The sequence below is a fragment of the Gallus gallus genome, chromosome 8, assembly GCF_016699485.2.
Source record: "Gallus gallus isolate bGalGal1 chromosome 8, bGalGal1.mat.broiler.GRCg7b, whole genome shotgun sequence".
In the NCBI taxonomy this organism is placed as follows: domain Eukaryota; kingdom Metazoa; phylum Chordata; class Aves; order Galliformes; family Phasianidae; genus Gallus; species Gallus gallus.
Genome location: NC_052539.1, coordinates 2,019,319 through 2,046,639, shown reverse-complemented (window position 1 = coordinate 2,046,639; position 27,321 = coordinate 2,019,319). Strand labels below are relative to the sequence as shown.

At 40.1% G+C, this 27,321-nt stretch overlaps 1 protein-coding gene and 1 long non-coding RNA gene across 21 annotated transcripts in view; both read left to right on the top strand.

The window, feature by feature from the left end:
* The window catches only part of PTPRC (protein tyrosine phosphatase, receptor type C), an 81,222-nt gene extending 69,586 nt beyond the window's left edge, over positions 1 to 11,636 (top strand). For all 19 annotated transcript variants that reach the window (XM_046944231.1, XM_046944230.1, XM_046944236.1 and 16 more), the window contains 12 exons: positions 440 to 537; positions 1,119 to 1,244; positions 2,639 to 2,796; positions 4,119 to 4,254; positions 4,946 to 5,095; positions 5,454 to 5,544; positions 6,552 to 6,685; positions 7,536 to 7,670; positions 7,980 to 8,102; positions 8,528 to 8,706; positions 9,364 to 9,499; positions 10,266 to 11,636. In XM_046944231.1, coding sequence (XP_046800187.1) covers positions 440 to 537; positions 1,119 to 1,244; positions 2,639 to 2,796; positions 4,119 to 4,254; positions 4,946 to 5,095; positions 5,454 to 5,544; positions 6,552 to 6,685; positions 7,536 to 7,670; positions 7,980 to 8,102; positions 8,528 to 8,706; positions 9,364 to 9,499; positions 10,266 to 10,535 — 1,736 coding nt within the window. In that variant the 3' untranslated portion in view covers positions 10,536 to 11,636. The remainder of the gene's footprint in view (positions 1 to 439; positions 538 to 1,118; positions 1,245 to 2,638; positions 2,797 to 4,118; positions 4,255 to 4,945; positions 5,096 to 5,453; positions 5,545 to 6,551; positions 6,686 to 7,535; positions 7,671 to 7,979; positions 8,103 to 8,527; positions 8,707 to 9,363; positions 9,500 to 10,265) is intronic.
* Positions 11,637 to 23,281: 11,645 nt separating this feature from the next.
* Positions 23,282 to 27,321, top strand: part of LOC107053920 — a 265,589-nt gene continuing 261,549 nt past the window's right edge. The window contains exons 1-2 of one of the 2 annotated variants that reach the window (XR_005861848.2): positions 23,282 to 23,364; positions 24,002 to 24,071. This is a non-coding gene — a long non-coding RNA (uncharacterized LOC107053920). Of the gene's footprint in view, positions 23,870 to 24,001; positions 24,072 to 27,321 lie in introns of both variants that reach the window. The other variant, XR_006939957.1, reaches the window with a different exon arrangement.

Below are 27,321 nucleotides of genomic sequence, written 5' to 3'. Positions count from 1 at the left end.
AGGTAGACTTCTGATGGTGCATAACTTTACACCAGGAGTTTTCACATTTCACAGCCCCGTACTGAAAACATATATGAAAATTTTAAAATGTAGCCTGATGGCGGCAGCCCTAATGAAGGCAAGTCTGTGGCTGTTATTTGCATGGTATCTGATTAGCTTTTCAGACTGCAGGGCTAACATCAACAAGGCAGCTTTTGAGTAGCTGTACTCTGAAAAAATGCCTTGAAATATCACACAATCACAGAATCGTAGGGGTTGGAACAGTCCTCTGGAGAGCACTGAGTCCAACCCTCTGCTAAAGCAAGTTCCCTACAGCAGGTTGCATGGGAAAGCATCTAGGTGGGTTTTGAATATCTCCAGCAAAGGAGACTCAACAACCTCTCTGGGCACTGTTCCAGTGCTATGTAACCCTCACAGTAAAGAAATTTTCTTCTGCTAGGCCCCAAGGATGAAACCACGGATGATTTCTGGAGAATGATCTGGGAACAGAAAGCAACAATTATTGTCATGGTTACTCGCTGTGAGGAAGGAAACAGGGTGAGAAATGCCCATCCCTCCATCCATTCATCCTCCTTTTGTCTGAAAACAGAATGGGTTGCTATGCTGTGGTGAATTGCATTTTCTCCTTAAGTCCTCTGTTTCCATTCTTTGTTGTTCTGGCTTTGTCAAAACCTATGTTGGATAGCATGCCAAAATAGTGTTCCCATATGGAATTATCACTCATCAGAAAACATCACTTTATTTACAGCTGTAAGTAGTAGAGGGTGGGCTTCCAAGTATAAGTCCAGAAAAGGGCTTGATGTAGAATTCTGGCTTTTTGTAGACATGACAAAAAATGTGTGATTTGTGTTTTTCCCTGTCTAGTCTCTTCTGCTATCCTGCCAATGCCCTAAGTTAAGAATATTTTTATATCTATTGTCTTTTCCCCTGCTTTAATTGGGAAAGTTGTGGCAGTGACATCCTAAGCATTGACTGCCTTTTCAGGGGAGGACAAGACCTATGAGGAACTGGAAAACTATATGAAGTTACTGTCTATTTTAAATCAGACTTTGTCTTGCTCTTTGCTGTCTGCCACTTTGCTGTCGTTCTGCTCACCAATTAACTTCATATTTTCATAGAACAAATGTGCCCAGTACTGGCCATCAATGGAGAATGGCTCTGCAACATATGGGGACATAACTGTGAAGATCAACGAAAGTAAAATATGTCCAGACTATATAATTCAGAAACTGCACATCACAAATGTAAGTTGACGTAGGAGCATAAGGCTGAATGGGGGTCAGTCTGTAGGTTTTGTTAAGAGATGATTTATAACATGAGAAGAGTTAGCTAGCAATGAAAGATACTTTGCTTGTGTTTCCTACGCAACATTTTATGTAAAAGAGAACTTGTCAGATGTGGGTGTCATTCCTTTCAGGAAATGTGAGTTAGGCATGTATTTCCCAACATAAAAAACTATTTCTCATAATACCTGGACTGTGTTTAAGGGGAATCTGTTAACGTGTTAAGTATGGAAAACTTAATACTTTGTGGTTTTCTTATCACTTGTTTCTTGATACAGAAATTGTATATGTATCTCAGCATTATCTTTTGTAAAATCACTGTGACTCATAGGACACTGTTACCTAACTTCATGATAATTGTACAGTAGGACTGTTAAAATTTGAGTGATCTCAATTGCATTTATAAATATAAACATCTTAAAATTACCATCTAGCGATGTGAAGAGTCAGTAAGTCTGGTTAACTACCCTCTCTTTACACATCTGAAATACATTATTTGCTCTGTGAGTAATTGAGAACAAAATTTGCCACATAAGGCTAAATGCTCCTCTCATGCCCTTTGCAAATAAATTTTAGCAAGGGTAAATGGAACTTAATTCACAGGTGAAAGCATTAAACCTCAAAGAGTAATTCTACTGAGATATCTACTGAGGAGAAGAATGAAGCAAATCCACCCATCCTGAGTCATTATTTCAGCTGGAAATTCCTCCTCTTCTGTCTCATTACATTGCAATAATGCAAAAATTGTAACTTAGTGATATATCATGATGTAAATAATTGTTCTGTGACTAATCTTAAAAGGAAAAAATTGCTACAGGATGAGAAGTATAGCTTTACTGTGTCTATTTCTACTATGGATTACGGTTAAATGTATGCTATTTTGTTTATATATTTTTATTTTATTTATTATTCTTAATCTAAGGTGCTCTCAGGAGACTACTTCTAGGAGACACGAGAGAATTACTAACCAGTATCACTTGAAACAAGCAGAGCTATAAACTAAGTTATTCATGAATGGAATGGGGAAACATATTATGCCTTGGATCATAGGCTAGCCTGAGAATAACGTATTTGCAACACTTTGAACCTTTTGCTTGTGCTCTGTTCAAGTCATTGTGAATTCCTGATTGACAGCTCTTGACAGTTATTTTTTAATTAAAAGTGAATATGAAAAATGTTGTAACCTGACAGGCCATTGGGAGCCTCACGTGGCACCAAATTCTTAGAAATTTCTGTTTCAATATTTGATGTCTGTTGTCCTTGTTTTTGTTTTGCTTTGCGTATCTGCATTTGATTTTGGCTTTCCATAAATATATCTATGTGTATTTTAAAAAGTCATACTTCTCGTTGTCCAGGGAAGAGAAAGAACATCTGGAAGAGATGTCACTCACATTCAGTTCACCAGCTGGCCAGACCATGGCGTTCCCGAGGATCCACATCTCCTTCTCAAACTCCGACGCAGAGTGAATGCTCTCAGCAACTTTTTTAGTGGCCCAATAGTGGTTCATTGCAGGTAAATCATAAAAAGTTATAATTATTACTTCATGTTAGATGAATATGAAGTTAAGCTATTCACAGAAGGCAGCTAGCAAAAGTCAATGGTAATTGGCTTATCCCAAATTTTGTGCAATAATTACTTGAGATTGAGGTGGTTAAAGCTGCAAAGAAAAGCCTTTTTTTCTGATGGAGCAATCCTGATTCAAGTTGACTAAACCTGAGGATACATAGACTTTTGAAAAGCAGCCAGGTGATTGCTGCACTACTCTGGCTGTAAGCACCATGATTGACAGAATTAGCATTACTGTCATTAAAAAGCATTTAAAAGTCAGACTCATCATTTTCAGTGTTGCCAATTAATTTTCAGCGAGAACTGTTTTCACTTCTGCTCTCTTACTGACTACTCCTCTCTCAGGGAAGGACTCAGAGATGCCTGTTTAATATCTTTCTTGATGGTCTGGATAGGAGGATTAAGAGCACCTTCAGGAAGTTTGCAGATGACACCAAATTGGGGGGAAGTGTCAATCTGCCTGAGAGTAGAAAGGCCCTACAGAGAGATCTGGATAGGCTGGATTGCTGGGCTGAGGCCAATGGGATGAGTTTCAACAAGACCTAGTGCTGGGTCCTGCACTTTGGATGCAACAACACCATTAAACATGACAGGCTTGGGGCAGAGTGGCTGGAAGGCTGTGCAGAGGAAAAGGACCTGGAGGTGTTGGTCAATTCTTGGCTGAACATGAGCCAACAGAGTGTGCCCCGGTGGCCAAGAAGGCTGTGTCAGAAATAGTGCAGCCAGCAGGAGCAGAGAGGCCTCTGGTGAGACCATACTTTAAGTGCTGTATTCAGTTTTGGGCCTCTCACTACAATAAGGACATCAAGGCCCTGGAATGTGTCCAGAGAAGGGCAACAAAGCTGATGAACACAACTGTTATGGGGAATGGCTGAGGGAACAGTGCTTGTTCAGTCTGAAGAAGAGGCTCAGGGGGGACCTTATTGCTTTCTGTAACTGCCTGAAAGGAGGTTGTGGCAATGGGGGGATTGCCCTCTCCTCCTGGGTAGCTAGTAATAGGACAAGTTGTGTCAGGGGAGGTTCTAGTTGTATATTAAGAAAAACATCTCCAAAAAAGTGATCAAGCACTGGAACGGGCTGCCCAGGGAAGTGGTGGAGCCACTGTGCCTGGAGATGTTCAAGAAACACGTAGACATAGTACTTATAGGAATAGTTTAGTTGGCAATATTGGTAGGAGGTAGATGGCTGGACTAGATGATCTTTGAGGTCTTTTCCAACCTTAATGATTCTTTGATTCTGTGATAACCAAATCCCTTTGCGACTTACAGTGCTGGAGTTGGGCGCACTGGGACCTATATTGGAATTGACGCTATGTTGGAGGGGCTGGATGCAGAGGGCAGAGTGGATGTTTATGGCTACGTTGTGAAGCTGCGCCGGCAGCGGTGCCTCATGGTTCAAGTAGAGGTATCTTACTAAAGTTCCTTTCACTTAAAACTCTTTTTCTAGTTCTTCATCAGTATTTCTCAGAACTGCTCTGTTCAGTTGTGGATACTGCTAAAATTCAGGTGAAGAATTTTTTACAAAATACAGCTCTGAAAACTATTAGGTGAGAGAAGAACTTCCAGTACAGTTTTTTGTTTAGTTTAATTTAACAAGTTTAGTCTTGTTAAGTTTAGATGCTAGAGAAAGAAGACAGTTACATTTTAGATTTGATACTCAGCTTTTGGCATGCAGCTCATAAGTGCAAAGAAGCAGAGCTGAACTTGCATAGTCAAATAAATTTTGTATCAAAGAAACTGTATAGCAGGATTTTCAGTTAAGAGTACCATGGCAGGCTTAATGGGATGTATGTCTTTAACTTATTTAGGTTTTTTGTTTTCCGATCTCTCAAATCTTAGTTGCATTTTTTTTTATTGATGTGACATTTATTTGCAGGACACCTTTCATCCCACACACTGTGTGCTCCAAAATGTTTAACATGGAAGCCCCTATAATTTTTAATATTTGAATTTAATGGCTGCTTAATGATAATGTTTAACGTTATTACTATTTACAACATAAGAAATAGCGGTTGATAGTTGTTTTCAAAAAATATTATAGCTTGATTAACTCATAAATAATTTCATTTTTAAACTTTTCAAATGGGAAACACCAGTCACAGTACATCCTTATCCATCAAGCACTAGTGGAATACAATCAGTATGGAGAAACAGAGGTCAGCCTCTCAGAACTACATTCCTATCTTAACAATCTGAAAAGAAAAGATCCTCCAAGTGAACCTTCTCTGCTGGAGGCAGAATTTCAGGTAAAGAAACATTGCTTTCTAGTCCCTTAGGCCTTCACTCGCACTTAGATTAGAAAGTGCCTTGCACAACAGCCACAAGAAAGAGATAACATATATAATAGATCACTTCTGTGATAATATTTTTAATAAAGATTAGGGACATAGGACGATTACTTGTGTCTGTGTGCATATTTTCCATTTTACTGTACTTGTTAGAGCTGACATTTTTAAGCCATAATCCAGTTGTGACCAAAGTTTATGGAATTGAAGTAAGAATGCAAGGCATTTGGAAATGAGGGCAGGATGTGGGTGTTCAGAGGGGGCCAAGATACAAGAAACTATTTTTATCTCAAATATAATGTCAAACTTATTTCTTTAGAGACTGCCTTCCTACAAGGGATGGCGGACACAGAACACTGGGAATCGAGAGGAAAATAAGAACAAAAATAGGAGTGCCAACACAATTCCGTGTAAGTATTTTCTGTGAACCTTCTGAATTTTATCTGTTGTATTCTTCAAGAAAACCTATTACATTCTGAACAAACAAGGACAGTAAATTACCTTACAGAGATGTATTTAAGTAATTTTCTCAAGATAGTGAAATTAGAAACTTCCCCTTGTGATTTAAAGAAGAAATGATGTATTTTAAAATGTGAATTCTTGGGAGTGATTTATTTCAGAATGGCCTTCATTGTGCAGTTTTTAGGTGAAAGACTGGCCTTTTTCTGGTTGGAGTTTCCATTAAAATATCAGGAACCAGCTGCCTTTTCCAATGGTGAAAATGAAGAACTTGAACTTGGTGGCTGATGAACTAGTGAGGGATGACGGGCACTAAGTTTCAAAGAGCAGATTGATCTCTTATGTATAGGGCAAAACTTTGTTCAGCACTTGGATGCAGTGCACCCCAAAATGTCTGTGGCTCACTTAGGAATTGGACTGGGAGAGAGGAAGAGGAAGCCTGACGGGTGGAAACCTGGAGGAGCCTTTCTCAAATCCTGAGTTCTCCAAGGTTGGCTTTTGGCATTACCCTAGGTGCAGGATCTCCTAGTGCTCTTCTATCATACCCCTTTTTTCTGATGCCTCTGGCCTTCTGCCTGTAAGGACGCTACTGCCTGGACGCTACTGGTCACAGCGTGTTTTGCAAGGGTTTTGCAGAATCAGTACCCAGTTTCCTGACTCTCTACTGCTGAGAGAGTGATAAATGCACACCTGGTAGCAAGATCCCAAATTCAGAAATGGATAAAGTTCAGAGTGAGTAGATAAACTTCTTTCCTCTGCTCAGCTCCCAGAACAAAGCAAACAAACCACAAGGGAATACAAGCCACCATGTGTATGGCCATCTTCATCCAGTAATAAAAAACAGTAGCTGGGATTTCCTGGAGGTGGCAGGAGGGTGATGACACATAGGGTCAGCCCTGCTCAATTACTGCTATAGGAGCAGCAACGTGGTATAACTGTGACTCTTTGTCTCATGCAGATGACTTTAACCGAGTGCCGATCAGGAGTGAAGAGGAACAAAGTAAGGAGGGTGAACATGATTCAGAGGACTCATCAGATGAGGACAGTGACTGTGAAGAATCAAGCAGATACATTAATGCTTCCTTCATAACTGTATGTATATAGACGGTCCTCTATAAGTATCTCACAAACTTACAGCTAAAACTTGCTTATGATAACTATATACCAGCTTGAACTCATTCTCTTATTGACTTCACAAATACAATAAAATTTACTTGAACAGAAAAGGAAGGTCTGATACTTGATTGGCAGATCCATTTATACTTTTAATAATAAAAATATTCTAAACTTCGCTACAACATGCTTATCCATATTAATATTTTCTCTGCAAGTGAAATGTGAGTGCAGTTATTCACATATACAAACTGTACTAGTAAAGTTTGGGCCATCAGCTTTATGGTGTCATATTTACCCCCAAAGCAAGAGAGCTATTATCTGTCACTTATGAAGATAATGGATGTTATGGAATTACTAGGTAAATTAGATTTATCTGGATTCTTTAAGATATGACACTGTTACATCTATTAAGAGTAAACTTAGTTTTATTTTTGGATAGGTTAGTGTGAACTGTCTGGCATACTAACTCTGTTGTAATAGTGTAAGCTTTATTTCTTATTGATCCAATTAAGCAGTTCTATAGAATTTGTTTTAGCCCTGAAAAAATATGCCTTGTAGGTAATGAGACTGTGAGATCTCACTCACTGTGGCATGAATGCATCTTGTTGTCAATCTAGAAGTAATACTCTGGAAGTCATGCTGTGATTTTACTGTCATTTGACTCTTATAATTCCTGTAAGATCATTGCCTGCTGTGATAGGCATATTTTCCTAATGATCAAAAGAGATGATTAATTTAGTATTCTTTAAATGACAATGAGTTCTGTTGCATGACAATCACATATGAAATGAATTTAAGGGAAAAATATTTTACATTTCTTTTGTAGGGTTACTGGGGTCCAAAAGCCATGATTGCAACACAAGGACCACTGCAGGAAACTATCTCTGACTTCTGGCAAATGGTATTCCAAAGAAAAGTCAAAGTCATTGTTATGCTGACAGAGCTGAAAGAAGGGGATCAGGTAAGGGTGGCGTTTTCTCAATGGCATATTAAAGGTCATCTATATACAAAGAAAACACTGACCTGCACTTTCTTATTCTCTTCCTCTTGTATTTCATGGGATGAGGAATTTGATATTTTTTTTTCCAATTATTTACCTTCTTAATTTATGTCCTAATTACTTTTTGAGGAAAGGCAGTGTTTGATGCAGTGTTTTAAAATGTGGTGAAACTCCCTACTTTGAAGAGAGTGCATTCTATAAGCGTACGTGGAACATAAAATAAAAGAAGTTTGTATGATAAACACTTACTTGTATTTTTATCTGTTGTAGGAACTCTGTGCACAGTACTGGGGAGAAGGAAGACAAACATATGATGACATAGAAGTTCAAGTGACAGATGTCAACTGTTGTCCTAGCTACACCATACGTGCATTTGATGTCACACATCTGAAGGTAGAAGTTTCTTTGCAAATTACAAAAGGAAGTTTTACTTCTGTTCTTCTAATAATAGATCTAGCCCAAAGAAAGAGGAGGGGCAGTTCCCACCACATATACCTCTGCTGTAAAAAACTGAAGTATTTTTGTGTTCTAGACCAGCTGCTAATCGCAATAAATGCGACAAATTGCCTCGAATTTACCACTTAGCGCATTGCTAAGACAGTGGTAGTGGAGTCTCAGGAGGTCAGCTATCTTTTGCATGCTGAGCAAAGCTTGGACCTCTCCCTACCTTATATTTACATAAAGGCAGAGCTCATATCACAATATACTTCCCCAGGAATGTAAGTTTTCTTTTGTGTATCGGCTGCAATGGATGTACTACTACATGTACCTTTTCTTTCAGCCTGACCATTAACTACATCTCCACTGTTGTTTTGCAGAGGAAAGAAACACAGAAGGTATATCAGTATCAATATCACAAGTGGAATGGATTGGATGTTCCAGAAGACCCCAAAGATTTAGTCGATATGATTCTAAGCCTTAAACAAAAAGTGCCATCCAGACCAGCCTCTGAGGACAGCAGGAACAGCCGCAGCGTCCCATTTGTCATCCACTGCTGGTGGGTCTCAACTCAACACATATTTTAACCTACCTCTAAGGTTTGGGTATGTTTAGTAATCACAATTTTGTGGTAGCTACCTTTTCCCACAAGCCTTTCCGTGGCTTGAGAGAGAGACTCAGCTATCCTTAGGATGTTCTTTTTTGCTCAGAATTGGCCTTTTTGATTGTGATACTGTAAGATGAGTGCACTTCTCTTCAACAAGCCTGAGTGTGGGGTAGGTGAGCAGAGCTAGCTGCTTTTGCCTGATATGTGTATTTTGAGAAGTGCTAGCTCAGAGTGCTCTTCTAGTAAAATAATAGTGAGGATCTAGCAAGTGTTTAGTTTATCCCAGTGCATAAGTCGACTTCTTTAGGACCATTTCTAGAAATAACCTTGCATACTATCTTAAAAGGAAGATAATCACGCTAATCATTGCTGAGAGTGTAAGATTGTTACTTCTAATTTCTCTCTGATATACTAAGTGGCCACATTAATTCTGGATATAATCTAAATAAGCTGTGTCTTGTGTGTATTCTACAAATATTCGTAACTGTCACAATTTCTGTCCAGAAAAAACCTTTTGGATATGTAATTCATATAGACTTGGAAATAAAGCTATTGTTTAATGAGAAGTCTTAGTGATTTTACATTTTAAGAAGGTGCATTTTCTTTCAGTGATGGATCGCAGCAGACTGGTGTGTTTTGTGCTTTGATGACCCTCTTGGAAAGTGCAGAAACTGAAGAAGTAATAGATGTTTTCCAAGTAGTAAAAGCTCTTCGTCGCAGCAGGCTGGGAGTGGTCTCCACCTTTGTAAGTGAATCCTGTCACTTAACAGGACAAATCACAAGCCTTCTTACTAGTCAAATATCCTCCTAACCATATGTGTTGTTTCTGCATAGGGAACACTAATTACAATCAGAACATTCACAGCCACTTACCACTACTTGGGAATTGGCCATTACTGATAAAAATAAAGCAGTCTATGAGATGTCCAAAGCTGTAATTGTAAATCACGTTATGGAAGGGTGCATGTTGTACCACTACAAATAGCATAAATCGGTGTTTCTGCAGCTGCTTAAGGGGCACGCAGGTACAGTGTCCTTTAACTGAGTGGTTAGGAGGCTAACTCCATTGCACAGGCTAGGAGCCACCAACTTACTTTAAATCACTCGAGAGGTTTTGGATCTCTGTGGCATTTGCTGCTTTACTAACAAACCAAAGGTTTTTGTCAGTATGGGGCAGATTATAAAATAACTCTCCCAGAGTCTTCACGATACAAGTTGTTTGGTGCTTACATACTCTGAAGAATGTGTTTTGGTGACTTTACTTTGTAAACCAAAAGTGTACTGCTTGGCACATCTGATAGAGGCAGCTGCAGAGACATTACAGACACACGAAATTGGAATAAACCATAGAACCACCATCCCATTTGCCAGAAACTGTGGAATTTGCTTCATATATGGTCCTGCATGTCCAGCTATGTGCTACATTTCTAAAATTTAAAAAAAGTAAGAATGAGATAATCTGTGGGCTCTGTGCATTCCATTCATACTAATCTCTTCTCCTTATATTTAAGGAACAATACCAATTTCTATATGACACCATTGCTCGTACCTACCCTGCCCAGAATGGACAAATAAAGAACATCCATCAGGAAGATAAGGTTGAATTTTGCAACGAAGTAGAGAAAAAAGATCAGGAAAGTGATTTGATCACTATTGACCTTACTCCATCAACTCCAGAGGAAAATGATACTCCTGAATGTTGCGATGATTTTAAGGCTGCAGATACCAATAAGGGGACAGAAAGTTCTACAAATGGGCCCACAACTCCAGTTTTAACTTAGAATTTTTTTTTAAGTAAAAAGTGTATTTTCATACCAAACAAATCTTAACCACAGTAAGAAACTTATGATTTTTCCCCCTCCCTTTTGGAAAACATTTATGTCGGATTTTCAAAGGTACAAATTTAAAGTGATACTTGAAACTTCTAAAGAGTGACAAAGAACTGTGAAAGTTAAGTTTTTGTGTAGATTTGCATCTAATACTTCAAAAGGCTCTTCACTATCTTTATACTTTGCCATTTTAAAATATGTACAGTGTAATACTATATTCTTATTTTGAGCAGTGGGAAGTTTTTTTCTTCACTTCTCTAAGAAGGAGAAAAGCAACTCAACGTACCACGACAAGCATGTTGCTAACGCAGGTCTGTGTTCAAAGCTATTAGCAAAAAAAGCAACATAATGGGTAAGCATGTCTCCTATCATTTCAGGACTGCTGGTTAAGTACTGCTTTAATACTACTCTGAGGAACTCGTGGGACTTTGACAGACAATTCAAGACCATAACATTTACACTGTGTGCCAGTTACCAAGATTCTGACCCTCTGTCCTCCCAGATCAATGTGGAATGGAAGTTTTGCATTTTTCCATCTCACCTCAAGATGTCCTTGTTGCTCCACAGAAATTCATCTGCAATTTCAATATTAGACTCAGGGGAGAAAGGTTGGAGATTTAAATGATTGCAACGGTTCTGACAGAAAACGCATTCTGTTTATTCTTAGAGGTGGAAATGCTGCATGCTTGCACATTTATTTCTTATGCTTATACTCTGTGATTTGAAGAGAATACTTCCACAAGTGACTTGTTTTCAGAGCTGGAAAATACCTTGATGCTTTTCTCCAAACTGAAGATTTTGACTAGTGCAGGGATTTTATTTTTATTTTTATTTTTTTGAGATTTTGTATGTTATAGCTATGATAATTTTACTGTTTCTTGCTGCATTTTAGCAAATTAGTTAACAAAGTGGTAACTGTTTTGTTCTGTTAAAGTCTCTAAACTGGCCATTTTCTTCTAAAGGCACAAAATCTTGTTCTATCCAGCATGTGGATTTTAAAAAAACAACAGATTTCAGTAGGAAAGCACACCATTAAATTCTTATGAAACTGTATGAGCCTCGGTATGCGTCATGATTCTCTCATTACAGATGGATAAAACTGATTTTCTTCTGCTGGAAGTCATTAAAGAAACTGTCGCTCAGCAGACGTAGTGCCTCTCCACGTATCACTGCAGATTCAGAATTCCTCCGTCAAAACAAAATTGAAAATATCTGGAGAGCCATGTAAACAATTGTGTGGGCACCATTTGGTCAGGGCTTGAACCACTGATTGAGCACCTGGTGAAGGGACATGGCCAGCCCTTGGAGCACAAATGCAAGCAATTCACCCAGGGTCCACCCCTCCCAAATCTCACTTATGGGCTGGCAACTGAGGGAAAGCATCTCTACTTGGAGATCATCTTTTTTGGAGTTTTTGGTGAGCTCTGATTCTCAGGAAGGGGTAAACTATTCCTTCTTTATTACCGGATTGTGACCAATACCTTCCTCAGCTGATCTGAAAACTGGTCAAGAGGCATTTATATCTGCTGCCTATCTTTACAACAGCATATACTGTCACACTTGGTTAAAACATTAGTTTAATTTTGCCGCTGATCTAGATCAAATAATTCATTCACAATTAGCAGCTCGATTAAGTGCATCCTCAACAATCTTGCTTGAGTAAGTGGCAGCAAACAATCACAGATGCAGTGGATTCTTCTCAGCAATGATCCGAATTCTCTATCCAGCTAACTCTGTGCTGGATCATTAACAAAGCTCTGGGGGCTTCTGTGATGGCAGGTCTCGAGGAATGCCTTTGGAGATCAAATGATAAAAAAAAGAAGCCTGAGACACTGATCTACTCACTGCAGATCATTGGATGACAGAGAATATTCCATTTCTGTTTCTTCTTCTAAGATCTGGTTGACATAGAGCCTTTCAGGCTATTTCAGGCAGTATCTGGGTGCAGAGGCAGACAGAAATCTCCCTTATTTTCAGCAACAACTGCAAATATTTCCCAAATGTTCATCCTGTGTAACTGTAGGAACTCTCGTTCATATCGGTTCCTTGAAAAACTGTTCTGCAGCCCCTCCAGCAACACTGGGGCTGTAAGCATTCTGGAGGATTTTGTTTTCATCTGGAAGCTGTTTTCTAGAAAGATTCTAATCATTCTTTTGGCTACAGGAAAAATATCAGAAGTTTTCTCTGAGCCCATTTTAGCACTTAGGGTCACATTCTTTGTTTTGGAGAGCAAACCTCAGAATATGGATTTTTTTAACAATTGCACAAAAAGTTAATGATTGATCTGTGAATCCATTTTCAAAGAAGAATTCTGAATGGTGTGGAATTCTGCTCTATGCACATTCTTACTGGTCACTGAGTCAGGGAAACAGAGCCTTACGTCCCCATGTGCTGAGTGGAAATGTCTTTCAGAGTATAATTCCTGGGGGGATAAACTGAGCTCTTGGCTTTTAATTATTTTCAAATTAAATAATGCTTGACATAATTAAATCTCATAAAATCCCAATGTGACAATTGAGAGAGCCTGTCTAAATACAGTATAGAAGTTCTGATTGCTTGCAAGAACTTGCTACACATACACCAGGGTTGTATTTTTTTTTTGCCTTCTCTGTTGTCACCCAAGTTTCAGAAGTCCACCAGATGGTGACACAGTGTTAGTAGAGGAGTGTTCGTACATCGGGACATTGCTTACAAACTCATAGGGGTAAGCTATGGGCATTATTTGCAGGTCTCCCAGGAACCCAATGAAGTGTATTACAGGTGAGGCACAAAGCCCAAGGTAACGAGCTCTGCTCATTAGGAAACTGACCTGACTTCATTAAAGCAACAGCTTCATTGTAGTGGGCTGGATACCTGGCACAGCCTCAAACCTGAGAAGCAGTGAGGCAAAGTATGATGCAAAACTTTGTTGATTTTCTCAAGTAGAACTTAGCTGCACAAAGACTGGAAATCACTGCCTCCAGCTAAAAGTTGTTGTTCAAAAGTATTTTATAATCTGAAATCCAGGCTGGGAATAAGTAAGTGACAGGTGTGCTGGGAGACAAGTGAGGCTAATCAAGGGCTAACGTGACCAAAGAGACAGGATTTCTGCTCAATTTACTGTCTAGAAGCTGATAGAAAAGTGGAAGAATGGCGATGCTGTGTTAATGAAGCCATGTGTGGGAAGATGTAGGAGAGGAAGGGTCCCCGAGCCTTCACAAGCTTCTGCTTGCCGAGGTGAGTACAATGGAGGATGAGTCATGCATTCTCTTGGGTTTAGCTTTTTATGTGTTTCTTGTGCCTTGTAACGAACAAGGTAGTTACAGTATAACCTTTTGCAGAGGCTATATGTTATGACTAACAGCTACAGCACAATTCTTGAGATGAATGTTACCCAACACACAAATATCAGTCTGCTGAGTGTGGGACGCTGGCTCAGGCTGTGGTGGTTGGGGCCACCACTGAGGGGATCACAGAAAACCGATTGCTTTCCTATAGCCTGCTCCCTCCCATCCCAGCTCCTACTGCTGTGTTTGAGCCCTTGCAGAGTACCTTTGTACCCGCTCTTTTTTGCACACGCACTGCTGAATAAAGTCATGGGTTTTGAGCTTTGTTGCAGAACAGGGAAACTGGCTTAAATCTTGTATGAGAGGCTCAGCGTGTCTGGCACATCCCAGAGTTTAATCTAGGAGCTATGAAAGAAAGTGAAATACTAACATCGTGATCCATTTGTTTGTGTGAGATGACAGAGAGAGTAGGAATGAAAAGTGGCTCAGGACAGGTGTTTCATTAAGCTGGAAATTATACCCTTTGTTAAACATTCCTCAGAAAACCTCTCCAGTAGCAGTGCTTATCTCTTACACAAGGCATCTTGCTTTTTTACAGTCTCAGTGTTTTCTGACTCTGTACGTTCCCCACATTGCCTCTGAAAGAATATCAGGAATTCCCCGAGGGCTCTGCACAGCTGTACCACAGCCATTTTTCCATACATAAGGCAACGGTTTGCCAAGACCCAGAGTGCTGTGCTGGTCTCTGATCACTCGCAAGGGGAAACCAAACCAGAAGGAATTTTTCAGTCACAGTGCAGTGCACTTGTGTGTGCATCAGCTCTACTTCAGAAAAACATAAGGCTTCTGAGGAAGAAAGGGGCCCAATACATTATAAACATATAGTAAGGTATAGATAAAAAGGTTTATACAAAAGTTTTAAAAGTTGATCTTTCAGTGCAAATGAGAACAAGGTGACAACTTCTAAGCTAAACTTCTAAACCAAAGTTTACTTTGGACCGCTTTTAGCATTCAGCATCACGTTTTTTTGTTCTGGAGAACAGCCCTCCTGGCTGCCTGCCCGTGCCTCGGCCTGCTGCATTTTCCTCACTCACCCACCAGGCTGTGCTGGAATTCCTTGAATGCCTTTTGCTCTGTTCAGAGCAGCTCAATTTCAACCACCTAAAGCCACCTGGGGTAATGAGGTTGACATTTGTTTGTCTCAACACGTGGATTATGTCTGTCCAAGACCTGGTTAGAAGTGTACATGCTGTAACCGAACCCTCCGAACTTAGCCTGCACTGTTCGGTTGTGGGCGTTGTTAATTGCCTTAAAGTAGGATTGCATTCCCAACACAGAATTCAATGAATTGCAGATTTGGTAACTCCTCAGGCTGAAAAAGAAAATAGGAAAGAAAGCAACGAAGTAGCGTTCCTCTACTAACACCTTTGTGGAGCAATACAGCACAGAGACGATACTGAATTGTGTGACTGTTGAACTTCAGAACTCTGGTTCTCTAAAGTGACTTTGCAAAAAATTAACCAGAGGTGAGGTGCAGTAGGCTTTGTGCAGGCAGAGTAAGTCAGTGGTCGCATCAGCATCTACCAGGAAATCAGTTCTCTTTATGTTGCAAAATAAGTCATCTTTCACGATCTTCAACTGCAGAGAAATATGGTTAAAAAATTGACAATAGTAAATTTTCACTCAAAAATGAAGTTCTTGCCAAGGCAGGCATTTGGCCAGAAGTGTTAGATTGAAGTAAAAAAAAAAAAAAAAAAAATCACTTTTCATCCAATTTTACTGATGTTAACGTCATTTTGAGATCAACCGTATCTTGTTCTAACTTTAGCACTGACTTCAGTTTTACTCTTGTCTTTTAGGAAATATTTAAACATAATATTTTTAATGTTGTATCATTTTGTCATTGAAAGCACTTGAAGACTAAAACAGCTCAGTATCAGTTAAGAGTGTTTTCTTTTTCCATGCTGATTTTTAATATATTTTCTATTCAGCAATAAAATGAAATTCTGACTTCATGTATTGATTCAGGATAAATACTCACAGAACAGGAACTCAATTTCTTAAATGGCATTAATAAATTATTCCATAAGGAGCCTTGTCTCCTTTTCAAGAGAGCGGGTGATTGTCATGATCAGACGGTGCCTTGCCACTGCCCCAGCTGCAATGGAAAGACTTTCTGTGGGTGTGCTGCACAGGAGCGTGCAGCCCACTTAGCAGCAGACAGTCCCACTCTTATCCCCCATAGTCCAATGAGTCAGTCTGCCTTTTCCTTTGGTAGCTCTTGCTTGGATTTGTGAATTGGATATTACTGAATTGTTAAACTTGGAAAGACTGCTGTGATCATCTCATCCAGCCATTAACCCATCACCACCACACCACTAAACTGTTTCACTCAGTGCTGCATTTACACCTCCACGGATAGTGACTCCAGCACCTCCCTGGGCAGCCAGTTCCAATGCCTCACCGCTCTCTCTGAGAAGAAGCTTTTTACTAATAACCAACCTGAACCTCCCAGGCACAGCTTGATGCCATTATCTCTTGTCCTATCAACCTACTGGAATATCCTACCAGAACATTTACATCAGCTTTACTTTTAAGGTTTTCTCCTTATTTGTTACATTCATTATTTAACTTGAAGAGCTAGCTGTTTTTGCCCATTGTCTTTTTATTCCACCACCAGCCCTGCCCTCCCTGTCACTCACTGCCTGTGTTATGAAACAGGTGTACCCTGCATCTACTCTTCCAGTGGCCTTATGCCTCTTCGGATTTACTGTCTGTGCAAAGTTCATGTGCCACTTGGGTTGGCCTGCAGGACTGACTTCATGTTGCAGTGTGGTGTTGCTGGAGCCTGTGACAGCCTCCCTGGGACCTGACACTGCTGTGCAGTCGATGAGGCCAGAGATATCAGCACAGTAGCTCAGTGGGCCTGCCACACCGTGGTCTCTGTTTTAGCATTTCTGGAGATTGCAGAGATTTTAGGTCTTTCATGTTCAGCACATAGGAAAACCAGTGATGCAGGCTGAATATTTAGAATAAAGTTTGGAACTTTATTAATATAAAGTTTATATTGATCTTTATAATGATATTTATAATGATCTGTGCAGAAGTTGAGTTAAGCACACAGAGATGGAGAAAAGCAAGTTAGCTGAGTTCATTGTCTCAAAGAGAGGATGCTCCTGGATATTTCCATTCAAGGCCCACTTCTGCTCTGAGCTCCAGCTGCAGATTCTGCATCCGAAGTGAATCCACCCATCACCTGCCCAGCTGAGATTTTATTGTGAAAGCTTGTCCTAGAACAGGTAGGAAAGATGTAGTCACAAACTAGATATCCTGTTCTCAACTTTTCCTTCTAGCAGGAACAGTTTTCTGATGGTGTTCTGAGATAGACATGCTTTCAAAACTGCTATTTTTGACTTCCCAACTCAGTACTCCTTGAAGCCACGGGTTTTGCACTGCGACACAGAGATGTATTAAGAATCCCACATCTCATTTTCCGATATCTCCATAGTCTTCTAGTGGGCACCTTTTCTTAGCAAGAAGCTTCACTAAAATAGCACAGGCACGAGGCCAGCCACGGTGCACGCTGTGCAGCAGGAGGCTGCTGGCAGGAGGCACTGCTGGAGAGGGAGTAAGGAAGCTTGTACTGAGATGGCCTCACGCTCTTATGCTCTTTATGTAAAGAAATACTCAGGAGTCATCGAATGAGTGTTATTCAATAGCCAGTTCCATCTCTTCTCCCTTCTTTCCTTTAAAGCTTTTGGATGAATCAGGTGGGTATGTTTTTTCTTTTCTTGTGTTTTTTTTTTTAATGGAATTTTCTTCTGCTTTGGTTCTTTTTTGTATTGCACTTTGTTTAAATTGCAGCTAGCACTCTATTACTCAACTTCAGGCTTTTGCTTGCAACTAAAGATATAAATAAATCAAGAGTTTGTTTAGTTTAATTCCTGTGCTGCAATTTTTTTTATCCCAACTGTCATTATGAATTAGTCATTTCTTTGCTCAAAACCATCAAGTACAACAGCATCCAAGGTAAATACTTCAATAAATCAAGCCTGATAAATTAAATAGTTATAACTTAAAAAAATCTAAGATAAATAGGAAGAAGGAGAATATTTTTATAGGGTTTATTCAGGTTTCCTTGGCAAGAGCTCGAACTACAGTAGACATCCCAGCCAATGCATTCCCCTGCAACCTGACACTCTTGGCTGAGAGACATCACAAACACTGACGAGTGACCGCGTGACGGTAACTGCTCCGAACAGCTACAACTGCGTGCTGATGGCCCTTCTGAAGTGGTTCATAGGCAGAGCTTGTGTACAGGGTGCTGTTAGCAGGTAGCGAGAGAAGCCCAGCTGTGGAAGGTAGAGCAGGAGGCACCTCTACATCAGGCAAGTCAGCTTGAATGCAAGGGAGAAATGCGGATGCCCAGCTGTTCTGCTGGACTTCCAAAAGGGAAAAGTGTGTACCAGACTGAGTAACAAAGAATTTTTAGCCATTTATATCATTTTATGGCAGCATTTAAGTGAAAAAATGCAACGTGCCCTAATCATATCTACAGCCAAGTAATAAAGTCATGTAGTAGAAAGTGACTTGTTAACTCTCTTTGCTCTCTGGTACTGGTTGCCTACTGTAAAACTGAAGCATAAAATCTGTAAGGCTGCTTCATGATTTCCAAATGATCAAGGCAACTTCCTCATAGAGGACTGGTGTGCAGGGCCAGCAGCACACGTAATAAATCTGTGGGCAGCTACAGCTCTGTGGAAGAGTAGGAAGTAATATTATGAAGAAAGGAGTAAATTTTCCAACTCTGATTACAATGAAGTAAAGGAAGAACCCCAGTGTTGGGGTTCAGCACCAGAAAAGACAGATTTGGATGTGGAGGGTGTCGTCTTCTCATACAAAGTCTGTCCAACGTGGGGATTTTGTGGCAGTAAGTGCATCATCTTCCTCCTCTGCTACAGAGCATGTCTGATGACGTTAGGCAGACTCTGGAGGGCAGCTGTTATGAAGCAGAGCTCAAGAAACTGTGTTGCCTCGAGGCCCTGAAGCAGCCTTTTTACTTTTATGTCTTGGCTAATGAATAGACTGCCCTTTGGCATCTCTTACATAAGCCAAGAGCTTTTCAAGTCCAATGCATTTCACATTCTCTAGAAAAACAAATTTTCTGACCCAATTGGATAATGCGTAAGCAATTCCCTGGGTTGTAGCCTTCCCTGAGTTTTCCCAGTGTGCTTTTGCTGCACAAGGCACATCATGAGCATAGGGGAAGCAATTCCAGGGACAAACTGCTATTGTAGTGTTCCTTAAAAGTGTCTAGTAATGTCGATATGATCACTCCATTCTTCTGAACCAAGGCTCTGTCCCTTACCAACTAAAATTAGTGGGATTCTTTCCAGTGGTTTTGCTGTGCAGTATTTTGGGTTTTAAATAAGAGAAGAAAACATGAATAGATTACATTCAACGTATATTTTTTGTCCTTCTGTACCAGAGATACTGATGCTCACAAATACAGTCTCCCTGCAAACCAAGGGGAAAACAGAGGTTATATACATAAAAATGTGCATTTGGCACAATAACATGCCTCGAAATGGTTCAGTTGTTGGATTCTGCTGCCTTATAGGTAGAGAATAGCGTGGGATAGGTCTGTGGTGAACTCTTAGTATTAACTTCCACATTCTGTGTCCTTAAGAGTAAGAGTACAATATAATCAATTCTGTTTTACCTGGAGCGCATGGTTACGTTGGCCCCTAGCCAACAGAGATCTAAGAATATACCTTCCTGCTAGTTTGGCTCAGTGATAAGACCCCTGCCAGCAGTAGGGAAACTGTATGTGGTAAGCCTTGATTCCTTGGCAAACAGGCACAGAATATGAACAGCAAGTGGGAAATTCCTACTGACCCGGTAATAGTGTTTTTCAGAGTCTCACACCTGTTTCTTTTTCTCTCTTCCTTTGCATTGGATTTTTGTGTGTTTGCCTGTGCAAAAGATCAAAGCAAGGAGTAACAGGAATTTGCCCTTAGAAGTGGTTCTCGTTACATGAAGATTCAGTGTAGCAGATTAAAAACCAGCAGTTAGTTAAGAAAGAAAGAGAGAAGGAAAGAAGAAAAAGAAATAAACCATCATCAAAAATACAATCTCTGCCATCTCATGGATTTTTTTTTTTTTTTTTTTTTTTTTTTTTGGATAGGGCCTATTACATGAGCATCGTTGGAGGACACATAAGTACCTGTTACCATCTCAGAGTTAAGCAACAGGGAAGTGTAATTAAACGTGCTGTTCTGGTGGGCTTGAAACCTATTTGCAATCAAGCAAACCATTGGGCTTTTCAGCAGGTTTGGCACTCTCCCCTCAGAAGAGGCCCAGCGCTGGGACAGCAGCCACGTCTCGCTACCCTGACTGAGATGCATTGATGGGAACGAGTGGGAGTTTGCACAGAGTCCAGCTGCACCAAGCCTTGCTCTGGCCAGGATTAATCTTTCACTTTTATGAGCACTGAATTTCACCAACATTGACCCCCAACTTAAAGAAAACTAACAAAATCATCTTACTAAAGCAAATTCATATTTTTTTTTTCTGTGTAAATGAAGCAAAGTCTTGTTTAATTATTTTTGTTATTTTTGTTGCCTTGGATAAGGAGAATGTGGTATGAGATGCCAGACCATTCACAGCCTCCTGGTTGTACCTGAATTTAACTTGTCAAGAGCAAAATGGAAATGATGGGCGCAGGGTAGAAGCTCCTCTGCTAATGCTGAGCCAGGGAGCTGGGAGCCACCACTGATGAGATGCAGTCCAACTGTTCCTGCACTCCCATCAGAATTAATTAGCCTGGCTGGGAGGCAGGACAGGTCTGTCTGGGCAGACTGCAACGACAGAGCAGCTACAGTGCTTGGTACCTCACTGAATGAGTGCGGAGCAACACAGAAGTGCTATCAGAAAGTTGGACTGAATTCCAGGTGAGCCAGATCACACTGTTTGTGAGATCAGTTTTCTCAAAGACATGTGCACAATGCACCAAATATATATATATATATATATATATATACATTTCCTCCTATGCTTTTCCTTTTAGGTATAGTTTCAAGAGAAACAAAAGTCTGACTGCTTGAAAGCCACTGTCTGTGAAGTCAGCAAAACAGGCTAAACTGTTGCAAAATAGTACCCTTTCCCATCTCATATATTTCCCATCTCATACTTCCAAAGCTGCAGCAGTTTGGCGGAATGAGCACAGAATAGGAATTAGAAATTTCAAAGCTATCTATTAAACTTACATGTCCCTTTCAGTTTAGTTAATGGAGTCAAAATTCAAGACTGATGATCAAAATCGGGAATCTCTGGAGAAATGCAAGGTATGTTTAAGATTTAAGTAGCTCAGAAAATAGAAGATGGTGTCCACTGTTATGTCCTTATCCATCTGGAAATAAGTGAAAATAATTGAGAAGTTAAGCAAGGCTGATTTAACTTCAGAGCAGCTTTTCCAGGCACTTCTGTTTTTCTGCATCCTTTCTATTTTTGAATGCTGAGCTCTGTCTAAATTACATACAAAAGCTCCAAAGGAGGCCTAGGAAGAAACTGAGAAGAAGTCACAAGGAGATGTTAGGTGGTTTTCTGGGCAGAATGTCACTAAGAAAAATCTTAGTTCCTTTCCCTCTTCAAAAGCAACGAACCTGGATTTCATTTCTGATACAAAGGTGGTTCTTTTACTTTCAAATTAGCAGTCTTTATTGGTGTAGACTTTGTCATGAAAGAAAATCACACGCTGTTCTAGCTGGCTGAATTGTTTTTTTCTCATGATGTTCAGGAGCATCCATCAGACCTTAGTAGTTGCAGTTCTACATGACAAAAAACAATAATAATAATAATAAAAATAAAAAAAATCAAACACTTTTAAGAGAAGCAACAACACTAATGGGGAGAAATGTTAACAGGAGTACTGATTCATATAATTAATGAAGGCAGGCAGGAACTGTGGAGAGTGAAAGAGCTGTTGGAACATGCTTTTCCTGAGAGAACACCTAAATTAAGAGGCTGTCGGAGACATATGTTTCATAGTGTTGGCAACGCAGGTGTAACAAATTTCCAAGATGGCTATTAGTGAGTACTTACAGCTAAAAAAGCATTTCTAATTTCTTGCTGAATATGGAGACTTAAGTGTCCGGGGGAACAGGGAACTGTGAGCAGAAGCGAAGGTCACTGGAGAAACATGTGCAAAATGATGCCCTTTAGAAGGAAAATGTTGATGACTTCTGCACGTGATGGGCTTCAAATCAACTGTTTTGATTAATGAGAAAGAACCTCAAATGGAGGGAGTGGAAAGATCGACTCCTACTTTCCTGGTGCAGACATTTTCACTTTCAATGTCGTGTTTTTTGTCTTGGACAAAGGATCTTTCATCTGGTTTGGCATGGTGATTCCTATCCCTTTGTAGTTGCTTTTCTTTCAGTGTATTTTAGAATAACGTTAATTGCACTGGGGAAAACAAAACAAACAAGCAAAAAAAACCCACCAGTTACTTTTATTGTCTGAGTGCTACCCTGTTTTTCATTTACAGATCAGGTTCTTAAGATGAGACAATAGGATTCGCTTTCCTGAATGTGATCGGTGGCCGCCTGAAAGCATTACTTTGTTTCCCTGGGGCTGTTTTGCAGGACGGAGGCAGGAGCCAAGCGTCACTTTCAAGACATTTTATCACCTGTGTTACTCTGTTCCTTTAAAGTAGCGGCCAATAATCTGCAATGGTAAAACACTTAGGCGCGTGATATGAAGCAGAATAGATCTTTGTGCAACTTCGATATACTTCAAGTATCTCGCTGTTATGTTAGTTGGTTTCACGTTTCTCTTTTCCACCCTCCTCCCCCCCCCCGCCACGTGGAAGGTCTCATTGAATTTTAGGCGAGGGGTAAAGAGAACAGGTGCGGCTTTTGGTGCTAAACAAAACATTTTCTATGCTGCATCTCCAATCAGGCTTCATAAACCTGCGTTAATGGGATTGATGTAACTCAAGGAGAACAGGAACTGCTAGGCAAAAACTTTATTCTTTTCAATTCGCAAAAGCTGGTGATACATGCATTGTATACTTAATTACAAAATGTATCTGTCTGGAGCCCATTCTACACTTTTGCTAGTTGCATACATTGTGTCTATTCTATTCCTCTTTGTATCACAGAACATTACCGTCCAGGGTATGATGTTATATGTGAAGGGTTTTTGCAGTGCTTGGCAAAGTTCTTGGCCGAAGTATGGAGAGTTTTAGAGTATGGAGAGTATTAGAACTTTTAATCCCTTAGAAAATGAAGAAATGAACACCCTGGAGGCCTACCAAGGGCAGACACATTCCTGACACGTGCACTGCTGCAGCAGGAAGCACAGAGGCGCAGGGGCGGGCCTGCCGCCCCCCTGCGGGCGCCATTTTGTGTGGGGTGGGCAGTGTGCCCCGGGGGCGGTAGCAGCAAGCAGCTGCCTCAGAGCGTGCTGGGTGCTTCCAGAAACTTCCAGTGAGAACTACTTGGAAATTACAGGTAAGAACCGAGTTTCTGGCACTGCAGAGAGAATACCCTGTTGCTGGGCAAAGAAGCAGCTCAGCAGGTGCAGCTATTAATGAGGCAGGTGGCCAGGTGGGCTGTAGCAGAGAGCTGGTGTTTGGGCAGGGAGCCATTTTGGCGCACTCACCTCACAGCACCGAGGGACCCCGAGGGACCCCCAGGGACCGGGGAGCAGTGCCTCGGGGAGCCCCACACAGCCCCACCGTGCACTAATAACCAACTCCTGCTTGAAGCTTTGCTGTTCTGTGGCATAGCCTGAAGGGAAGCTGAAGAAGCAGCTCAGAGCAAGGTCTCTGAGGCAGTTGGCCCTGGGGACACAGCTGCTGTGCTGGTGCCAGGGTTGATGGGCTGCACCTGGGCCTAGCCTCCCACCAAGTCCTGATGGGGGAGCACAGTCCCTCAGCAGAAGCTATATATAGGCCAGTTTCTAGCCGGCAGCAACCTTCATTCTCTCAGGTAGCCCCTCAGGAGAGGTGCTTAGGTGAGTATTTTCTGTTATCATCCTGTACAGCTACGATTAGCCAGTGTTACATCTACATTGGTAGCAGCAGTGTTTATGGAAGTGTGGTCCCTGCTTTGCTGTTCCAGGCTCTTTGTTTTTATTCTGTTGTAGTATGAAGTTCTGTGCACCCGGCTGGCTACACTCACAGGCTGTGGTGTGAAGAGACTTGGACCTGCTAATGGTAAGTGTAGAGTTATGATGAAGTATTGCTTTAAATGCAGCATCACGTGTTTCCAAACAAGCATTTATCTCTTGTACACACTGTTGGTGTTGTGGGCTGTCTCATGGGGGCTTGGATTTTTTTTGGTACTGTAGCAAATCCTGATCTGGGCTAAGAAGTTTTTGTTATGGCTTCTGAGAGGTGAGCTAGTGCTTTGAGGGAGGAGAAATCTTTGTTAGTCCAGTTTTTGTTCTAGAAGTTCTATGATGTTGACTGTCCAATTGTATGTACAATTTGCCTTTCCTGGTACTAGGAAGACTCTCTTTTCCTTACTGGTCTTGTATAAATGTGATCACTGTTTTTTTTTTTTTTCAGTTATGCTTCAGAGGTAAGGAAATGCATAACTTACATTTACATTTTACTAGAGCTCCCACTTAAGCCACCTGGCAGCTGTTTGGGATTAGAAGAAAATATGGGGGGTAATGAAGTATATTTATTTCATTTTTATTGAGTTAAAATTTCATGTTGAATTTTGTCTGTGGTATTAGTAAAGATTGAGAACGTGGTCTTAGTGTTACTAACAAAATTAAAAATAAGGTGAAGTTTTTCAATTGTTTACTATGTTTCTGGGAATATTAATCTTTATTGATGGAAGAATTCTGTCATAAAATGATTATTATACAAATTCAATAAACAAAAACAATGTATTAATTACCAAAAACAGAAAATGAACTTTGATTCTAAGAACTGTACAAGCATTTACACTCTATCATCAAAATATGTGGGTGTGCTGTGGGAACAAATGAAAAATTATATATGAAATGTGCATTATGTGGAATAAGGTATTTTGTAATGTCAAAGACAAAAACAGCTTGTTTGTGTCAAATTGGAGGCTCTATAATGTAGAGCTTAAAGAACATTTCTGTTCATGGGAATCTACTTCTTGTAGTTGGCATTGGACCCAGTTTGGCAGTGATGACTTTAAAAGTCTGACTCAGATACAAAATGAAATGCATTTTTCTTGCGATTTGAGAGAAATTAAAGAAAAAGAGATGACTCTAGCACCAAGAAATGGTTAGGAAACTGTTCTGAATAAAGAAGGTAATAGAAATAAAAAACACTAAATCAGGTATGCAACTTCAATGTACTCTTCTATTTGTGAAAACCTGTTTTGGGGAGTGGAAGGGCTGTGTTTATTCCATAGCTATTGTGTTGCCTTTCAAGCAGATACTATTTATAAAACATAGGCATACAAAAAAAAAAAAAAGAAAGAAAGAAAGTTTAGCCAGGAATTTGAACAAATGTATCCAAACACAGAAACATCCTAAAACAAATACTAGTTATGTATTTTGTATTTTACTTGCTGTGAAGGAAAGCAGTAGAATCAGACTGGTTCTGAAGATCTTAAGTGCATGCTGGTAAATAGGTATGAACTTCAAGTACCCACATATTAACTGACTTACTTTATCTGGTGTTTAATTTGCTTGTTTCTTTATAGCTTCTCTGAAAGAGTTTCTGTAGCTTTATATCATTTTTCTGCCTTCTGTGCTTCATCAGGATAACTTCTTGTGCATGGATGCAATTTTAACTTGTAAAAATTCATGACATGGTTGTAGATACAAGGAATACAGTAAGCTTGGGTGTTGTTTTTCACGTGAAGTATGCATTAAATGAAAAATTCTCATGACACAATCATGGTTGATTAGCTGCTTGATTAGTTGTCTTTTAAAGGAACATTGATATAAACATCTGGGGAAAACAGGTGGTGCCTCTCCTGAATGCATCTGCAAGAAGTGGAAGGCAGCACTGAATGTCTGCACTGCTTGAATCCAGGGACTCTGCCCATTAGCATGTTCCTGTGGTTGGTTCCAGCCTCTGACTTAATGGGTCTGTGTCCATTTCTGGTGTTGTAACTATTTAATGTGCCTCTCGTGTTCCTGATGCCATGGTAAGAGCTCCAGTGGTTAAAACCTGAAAGGCCTGTTCCTACAAACTTTCTCAAGTGATAGCAGATCAGATTCTAAACAATTTGAAGTAGACTCAGGACTTAAAACGTGGATGGGAAAGCTCAGGGGAAATAAGAGATCCATGACTTTGTTTCCTTAGGGGAGATTACTAAAGTGTTATGAAACTAAGCATTGTATCACAGGCACCTTTGTGAATATGCATTTACAGTAGGCTTTGAGTTATATATATGTATGCTGGTGATACGGGTGCAGACGTAGGCTGCCACACTGCTTTCTTTTTTAAGTAAATATGCTAGTGTGGTTTTTTGGGTTTTTTTTTGTTTTTTTTTTTTTTTTTTTTAGATGAGGAGGATGGGGGACAGGCATCTAACTTTATAGCAAAGCAAAGCTGTCCTTAGGAGCATACAGCTGACTCTGGGAGTTTAGGGCATATGTTTGTATATTAATGCTGTAGTTTGTGTATAAAAAAGGGCCATCAAAAAGTTCATTTCTGGCCTTTAGCTTGAAATACTGATCTTTAATAAAGTTTGTCTCTGTGCCAAATATTTGCTCATAAAGATGTATTGGGTTTGTGGGCAGCTTAGATATTCTGAGATTATACTTGTGAAAATAGGCAGGCTTGAATGCTTTGTTTATTAATAGGCAAAAGCGCTGGCTCTCTGAACATTTTACAATAGAAGAGTAGTTGTAGACAGACAGCAAGGCACCACTGGGGGAGCTGATTGCTCGTTATATTTATAGATAAGCATAGAAGTGATGTGTGAAAGATTGCTTGAAGGGATGAAGTTTTTTAGTATATGATATAGCAATCCTTGCTTCTGTGAGTAGTTGAGAATACAGCTTGAGAAATGGGATCCTGTCTTTAGCGACTGCTTAAAGATAACATGTGAGAATTCTTTTTTTTAATGACTTTTTGGTAACAGCACTTAGTTCAAGTGAGGACTTCCTTAATTAACACCTAACTCTGCATGCCTCCAGAGTGATGGGGAACTTGTGAGTTCTTGAATAAGAGTTCACAGGAATGTTGCATAACCTAATAGCCGGGATTGATAATCACCACCAATGCTTAACCTAATTAATTCTTTGATTTATCTTTGAATCCCTAGTGGCTAACTAAGTAAGGAGCTGTCTTGCTACTTGGCTAGTTCAACCCACCATGTTATTTAGATTATAACTGAAAGTTGGATAATCAATATTATATCAGTTTTAACAGGGGTCATTTTCTGTGCTTGGGGAACTCTGACTTACCAAAGAGCAGTAATTTATTTTTTAAGAGGAAGCTTTATGAAGTATTAAGTATGATT